Here is an 8068-nt window from a genome sequence, read left to right on the forward strand (position 1 = left end):
CACCTACACACTGTACCACACACACCTACACACTGTACCACACACACACCTACACACTGTACCACACACACACCTACACACTGTACCACACACACACCTACACACTGTACCGCACACACACCTACACACTGTACCACACACACCTACACACTGTACCACACACACCTACACACTGTACCACACACACCTACACACTGTACCACACACACCTACACACTGTACCACACACACACCTACACACTGTACCACACACACACCTACACTCTGTACCACTTCAAAATCTTGAAGTGAAATGCATCAACCTGGTGCACTTTGAGAGCAAAATGAATTTAAGGATACAGCTCTCAACACCCATAGGAAACAGAACTGTAAACAGATTTTCTTTTTCTTTATGGATATTTTATAAATCACTCCCTTTTTAAACTGTATTCTTGTTTTACTGTCATCGAGTATTTCATAACTGTTTTTCATTTATTCTCATAAAAGGTGACCAAACCGTTTGAGAGCCACTGAGATAACTAGACTAAAGTATCTAAACAGAGTCCCTTAGCTCACTGAGCTGTAGTTCTCTCTCTCAGTCTGACAGGACAGAGCTCTCCCTCTCCTTGTTTCAGAAACAGCTTCTATCCGTTAGCGCAGCTAGCTAACCAGATGCTAACACCAACAATGCAAATAGTGAGTTATAGTAATAATCTGTTTAATAGTGACTGAATATTATTGTATTCTCTTTTTTGGGAGTTGCACTTTGCAGACGGTCCCTGAGCACTCGTTTCTTCTCCGGCTGCGGATAGAGACCAATGTAATGTGTCCAGCTCGGAGGACGGCGCGTTTTGGCTTTTTTTGATGAAAGTTTGATTGTAGTTCGTTGTCAACCTCACCACGGTACTGAGGAGACGCCATTTGTGTCTGAATAACGTTTTGTTCATGAGTTATTGGTCCGTGAAATCAGAATCTCCCAATATCGCTCCATCTTTACTGAACTAAGCCAGAAGACCGTCTCATTTCGTAGACCGCTCGGTTTGCTGTTCCTTCACTTTATTTTTATATTTATATACATTTATTTTGGACGAAAACTTTGGGGCTGTAGGTGTGTGTGGTACAGTGTGTAGGTGTGTGTGTGTGTGTGTGTGGTACAGTGTGTGTGTGGTACAGTGTGTAGGTGTGTGTGTGTGTGTGGTACAGTGTGTGTGTGGTACAATGTGTAGGTGTGTGTGGTACAGTGTGTAGGTGTGTGTTGTACAGTGTGTAGGTGTGTGTTGTACAATGTGTAGGTGTGTGTGTGGTGCAGTGTGTAGGTGTGTGTTGTACAGTGCGTAGATGCAGCAGACAGACAGGTCTCAGTTGGTTTGGTGTCCTCTGCTTACTTTTAATGCTTGTAAATAAAACTTTTGGGCCGTAATTTATTTTCCTCATTGTAGCGACCAGAGGGGGGAGGGGAGAGGGGGGATATATCCAGTCTCTGATTGTGTTACGTTATTATGAGAGTGCTCTGTTTGATTCTGAAATTGTATATATTTATATACATATATACATATATGTGTGTGTGTGTGTGTGTTTGTGTGTGTGTGTGTCACTGTGAATGAATCAAAGTAAATATATAAGTGGTCATGAACACATCTGTCCATCAGACAGAGGGCTGCTGTGCCTCCTGTCATCATTAATGGACGGACGTCTCTTTAAAATGACCGCTCAGAGGAGAGGAGTTCTCATTTCTCTAACCGCCTGCTGCTTCCTTCCCCTCCTCGGCTCCTCCGCTCGCATCTCCTGTGGGCGGGACTAAGACACAAGGATAGGAGTCGAGGGGGGGAGTTAGAGAAATGAGAAAGGGCCAGTGTGTGTGTGTGTGCGCGCGAGTGAGTGGTGAAGGGCATTTAGAGAATACGCTGAAACAGACAAAACATTGACACTGACACACACACACACACACACACACACACACACACACACACACACACACACACACACACACACACACACACACACACACACACACACACACACACACACACACACACACACACACACACACACACACACACACACACACACACACACACACACACACACACACACACACACACACACACACACACACACACACACACACACACACACACGTCTGAGGAATAAAAGGTGAACAAGGAGCATCTGAACAGGTGTTTTATTATAACGAATCACATGATCCACAACGGCCAATCAGCATCCAGAGTCTCCAGCTTCACATTAAAGCAGAGTTTCAGAGTCTCTCATCTGTCTTTATTAAAGTGGAACACGTGGACTCTGACAACCCGGGAGACACATTTCAAATCACCTTTTATAATGTGAGTGATCTCTACCAGCACCATGGACCCTTTAGACCAGCACCTTGAACCCTTTAGACCAGCACCATGGACCCTTTAGACCAGCACCTTGAACCCTTTAGACCAGCACCTTGAACCCTTTAGACCAGCACCATGGACCCTTTAGACCAGCACCATGGACCCTTTAGACCAGCACCTTGAACCCTTTAGACCAGCACCTTGAACCCTTTAGACCAGCAGCTCAACAAGCAGTCTGAGACCAGTGTCCTCGCGAGTCCCTAGACCAGAGGACGTCCATCGTACGTTAAATAACACGTTATTTCTGAGACAGTATTTCTTCCCCATAAAGTACAGGTCCAGTCCCTAAAACCAGATCCCTTAGTGGAACACATGGAGGCCTGTCCCCACAACCACAGGACATGACAGAGTGTCTATGGCAATCATTTCAGAGTTTGTTCCAGAGAGAACCGCCCGTCTGATGGGTCACATCTGGACCGGACTGGGAGACCTGTAAGAACGCCCTGAGGACAGTGTCCCCTCAGTCCACAGGTAGTTTCTGTCTTTATGGTCTGTCTGCAGCTCAGAGAGTTCTGAACCGGGACATTGGTGGTTTGTGCTGGGGACCCCTACTATACATTTCTAACACAAAAATGCTGGGGTCCTCAACTTGCCAGGATCACTCTGCTGGCAGCTAGACCATCAGGGTACAGAGGGTCCTGGTCTAGACCATCAGGGTACAGAGGGTCCTGGTCTAGACCATCAGGGTAAAGAGGGTCCTGGTCTAGACCATCAGGGTAAAGAGGGTCCTGGTCTAGACCATCAGGGTACAGAGGGTCCTGGTCTAGACCATCAGGGTACAGAGGGTCCTGGTCTAGACCATCAGGGTAAAGAGGGTCCTGGTCTAGACCATCAGGGTAAAGAGGGTCCCTCAGCTGTCCGTCCTGATCTTCCACTCGTCTCCCACCTCCTCCCCGATCACGATCCTGGTCTCCCGCCTCTCCTGTCTCACCTCCTCCTTTCTCACCTCCTCCTGTCTCGCATCCTCCTGTCTCACTTCCTCCCTGTTCTCCTTCAGCTCCTTCCTGTCTTCCTGGACTTTGACTGTGTCCTTCAGTATTTCTGGTTCCTCCAGTTTGTCCTCTCCTGGTTCTGGTTCCTCCAGTCTGTCCTCTGCTGTCTTCTCTCCTGGTTCTTGTTCCTCCAGTCTGTCCTCTGCTGTCTCCTTTCCTGGTTCTTGTTCCTCCAGTCTGTCCTCTGCGGTCTCCTTTCCTGGTTCTGGTTCCTCCAGCTTGTCCTCTGCAGTCTCCTTTCCTGGTTCTGGTTCCTCCAGCTTGTCCTCTGCTGTCTCCTCTCCTGGTTCTGGTTCCTCCAGCTTGTCCTCTGCAGTCTCCTTTCCTGGTTCTGGTTCCTCCAGCTTGTCCTCTGCAGTCTCCTTTCCTGGTTCTGGTTCCTCCAGCTTGTCCTCTGCTGTCTCCTCTCCTGGTTCTGGTTCCTCCTCGTCCTCCTGGTCTTCCAGCTCCAGCAGCTCAGAGGACTCCTCCAGACCTTCGTCCCCTAGCAGAGTCCTGGTTAGGGTCCTGAGGAGGTCAGCCTGGATGTCCTCTGGACTCTCGGCCCCCCCCCCTCCCGGCAGGACCCCCGTCAGGCTGAAGGACTCCTTCAGGATCCGAGGGGCCTGGTTGAGGAGCGTCAGGGCCTCCAGCAGCCAGTCCACCAGCCGCTGGGCGATGCTGGTCTGGATCTGGGGGACGAAGGTCTCCTCCAACTCCTCGGGATCTCCTGCGATGAACCGGGTCCAGCGGGACATCAGGAACCTCTTCAGGACTGGCTTCAGGCAGACCTCCAGAGGCTGCAGGCGGGGGGAGCAGCCGTCCGGGATCAGGGCTGGGAGGGTCCTGGACCCGCTGAGGGAGGCGAGGAACGGGTCCCCCAGGTGCTCCCGGTGCCGGTCCAGGACCAGCAGGGACTTGCCGAGCTGCCCGGACAGGTGCTTCAACCAGACCTTGTTGGTCCACAGATCCAGAGCCTCCTCCACCTGTAGACCCTCCTGCCCCCCCTCCAGCAGGACCCAGTCCGGCAGGTCCCTCTCAGCCAGCATCCTGTTGGACAGGACCAGCGAGGGCAGCATGGACCCGTCAGCCAGGACCGTCAGGTAGACCGAGACCAGCGGCAGGGTCCCGGTCAGCTGCAGGGCCTCGGGGCGGGTGGACTGGTCCTGAACCAGCTTCAGGTCCAGGAAAAGACATATCTCGTCCATCGCCGCCACGCCGCCTCGCCACAGCTTCTGGTCCCGGATCACCTTCTGCGTGAAGTCCCTGAAGGATTGGATCTTGGCATCCAGGGGACCCGGCAGACTGAGACCCAGCGAAGGGGCCCGGCCCAGGGTCCGGACCCCCAGCCGGTGCCGCAGCATGAAGTCCAGCGCCCAGGCGTAGGAGATCCGGAAGGACTCGCTGAAGACCCCCTTCTTCTTCAGGATGGAGGCTCTGTGGAAGAGGAGGGTCTCTGTGATGGGGATCTGCTGCTCCTGCATGGACAGAATCCAGACCACCAGGCGCCGCCCCCCCTCAGAGTTCTGATGGTCCGGATGGGTCCGCTTCAGACGCCGCCGGGCCTCCTTCAGGCAGGACAGGATCAGGGCCGCCTCGGTGGAGAAGATCCTGGAGGCCTGGAGGACTCCTTGACACAGAGCGACCAGGCAGACCCTCAGCTGCCGGGCCGACAGGAAGTCCTCTTTACGGGGGCACAGGAAGACCTCTTTACGGGCTGACAGGAAGTCCTCTGTCTCTTCACGGGGGGACAGGAGGAAGTCCTCTTTACGGGGGGGCAGGAAGTCCTCTGTCTCTTTACGGGGGGACGGAAAGTCCTTTTTACGGGGGGACAGGAGTAAGTCCTCTTTAGGGGGCGACAGGAAGTCCTCTGTCTCTTTACGGGGCGACAGGAAGTCCTCTGTCTCTTTGCGGGGGGACAGGAAGTCCTCCCTCTCTCTGGTCGGGGACCGTTGAGACGTCGGGCGTTTTAATGTTTCCTCAAAATCTTCAGGCTGGTCCTCAACGTCCTGTAGATCTTCCAGACTCTGGGTCTCAGAAAGGTCTGGGTCCTCCAACGGGGCCCCCCCCAGGCGGTCCCTCCAACGCACTGTGATGACTCCGCTGTAGGGACAACAGGTGGATGTTATTAACAGGTGAGAGACAGGTGAGAGACTGGTGAGAGACAGGTGAGAGGACAGGTGAGACCAGTGAGAGACAGGCGAGAGGACAGGTGAGAGGACAGGTGAGAGGACAGGTGAGAGACAGATGAGAGAAAGGTGAGAGGACAGGTGAGAGACAGATGAGGACAGGTGAGAGACAGGTGAAAGACAGACGAGAGACAGGTGAGAGACAGACGAGAGACAGGTGACAGACAGGTGAGAGGACAGGTGAGAGGACAGGTGAGAGACAGGTGAGAGGACAGGTGAGAGACAGATGAGGACAGGTGAGAGACAGGTGAAAGACAGATGAGAGACAGACGAGAGACAGGTGACAGACAGGTGAGACCAGTGAGAGACAGATGAGAGACAGACGAGAGGACAGGTGGGAGACAGATGAGAGACAGGCGAGAGGACAGGTGAGACAGGTGAGAGGACAGGTGAGAGACAGGTGAGACCACTGAGACAGGTGAGAGGACAAGTGAGAGACAGGTGAGAGGACAGGTGAGAGACAGGTGAGACCAGTAAGAGACAGGTGACAGACAGGTGAGACCAGTCAGGGAGGTTGAGAGACAGGTGAGACCAGTGAGGGACAGGTGAGACCAGTGAGAGACAGGTGAGACCAGTGCGAGACAGGTGACAGACAGGTGACGCCAGTGAGAGAGAGGTGACAGACAGGTGAGACCAGTGAGGGACAGGTGAGACCAGTGAGAGACAGGTGAGACCAGTGCGAGACAGGTGACAGACAGGTGACGCCAGTGAGAGAGAGGTGACAGACAGGTGAGACCAGTGAGAGACAGGTGACAGACAGGTGAGAGACAGGTGAGACCAGTGAGAGACAGGTTAGAGACAGGTGAGACCAGTTAGAGACAGGTGAGACCAGTGAGAGACAGGTGACAGACAGGTGAGAGACAGGCGAGACCAGTGAGAGAGAGGTGACAGACAGGTGAGACCAGTGAGAGACAGGTGAGAGACAGGTGAGACCAGTGAGAGACAGGTGAGAGACAGGTGAGACCAGTTAGAGACAGGTGAGAGACAGGTGAGAACAGTAAGAGACAAGTGAGAGAAAGGTGACAGACAGGTGAGACCAGTGAGAGACAGGTGAGGGACAGGTGAGACCAGTGAGAGACAGGTGACAGACAGGTGAGAGACAGATGAGACAGATGAGACCAGTGAGAGACAGGTGAGAGACAGGCGAGACCAGTGAGAGACAGATGAGACAGGTGAGACCAGTGAGAGACAGGTGAGACCAGTGAGAGACAGGTGAGACCAGTGAGAGACAGGTGAGAGACAGGTGAGACCAGTGAGAGACAGGTGAGACCAGTGAGAGACAGGTGAGACCAGTGAGAGACAGGTGAGACCAGTGAGAGACAGGTGAGAGACAGGTGAGACCAGTGAGAGACAGATGAGACCAGTGAGAGACAGGTGAGACCAGTGAGAGACAGGTGAGAGACAGGTGAGACCAGTGAGAGACAGGTGAGACCAGTGAGAGACAGGTGAGAGACAGGTGAGACCAGTGAGAGACAGGTGAGACCAGTGAGAGACAGATGAGACCAGTGAGAGACAGGTGAGACCAGTGAGAGACAGGTGAGAGACAGGTGAGACCAGTGAGAGACAGGTGAGAGACAGGTGAGAGACAGGAGAGAGACAGGTGAGACCAGTGAGAGACAGGTGAGAGACAGGTGAGAGACAGGTGAGAGACAGGTGAGACCAGTGAGAGACAGGTGAGAGACAGGAGAGAGGCAAGGGGCAGGTGAGAGAAGGTTACCTGATCCGGTCCTTCACAAACCCTGTCTTGGTGGATCCTGTAAAACATCAAACAGAAACTGTCACTCAAAGTTCTTCTAGACCTTTAAATTAAATATAGAGGCGAAGTCCCGCCCATCTACTTCCTGGGACGTTATTTAGGAAACATTATGTATTGAATTCAATGGAGAGAAAGATTATCTTTCGATCCCGTTTGAATTGTGCCATGAATTACACATATGATGTTTGTCAATCTTAACAAATGTTTTCCAAGTAAAAAAAGTCTAAGACTATGAAAAATACGCAACTAGAAAGACTACAAATCCCAGAGTCGCGTAAGTGATGTCATAACTGATGTCCACTAAATATAAGAGGCCACCAGGAGTGGCTGGATCAAGTTAGCTACTTAGCTAGTAGCTAGCACGTCAGTTAGCATTACAGCCTTAGCCTTGTGATTTTCATTAGCCTTAATATGAAGTAACATTAAGTTAACCAAAGTGTTAAACAGTAAGAGTAGTAGTCATATTTCATGAACCCTTTGAAGAGTACTGTCACACCGGTGTGATCATTCTATAATACACCGTTTAAGCCCGGATGCTCCCGGGGGAGACATGCTAACGCTACAATAGCATCGGCGATCTTTTCTACTTCATGCTATCTGCACCGATGGTTAACATTGAAAATTAAAAAGATCAGGCAGTTCAGAGAGAATCAAAGGATAGACCCTCCAGAAAAACTCATTGGCCCACCCTGAGAAAGCCTCGGTGTACATTTTTTTTAAAATTATTATTATTATAAAAAAATGTATTCACCCATTGAGACTATCCAAGCATTC

The 8068-nt window shown here is 51.7% G+C and overlaps 1 protein-coding gene across 1 annotated transcript; it reads right to left on the bottom strand.

The window, feature by feature from the left end:
- Positions 1-2145: 2145 nt before the first annotated feature.
- On the bottom strand, positions 2146-7292 carry pogzb (pogo transposable element derived with ZNF domain b; the record flags this gene model as incomplete). The annotated part of the gene is made up of 3 exons (XM_079696190.1): positions 2146-2408; positions 2497-5452; positions 7256-7292. Coding segments are annotated over 2 exons (2261 nt in total), but the record flags the coding sequence as incomplete, so codon positions are not given.
- Between the last annotated feature and the right edge of the window lie 776 nt (positions 7293-8068).

This window comes from Notothenia rossii, assembly GCF_949606895.1.
Source record: "Notothenia rossii genome assembly, contig: scaffold_100, whole genome shotgun sequence".
NCBI classification, from domain to species: Eukaryota; Metazoa; Chordata; class Actinopteri; order Perciformes; family Nototheniidae; genus Notothenia; species Notothenia rossii.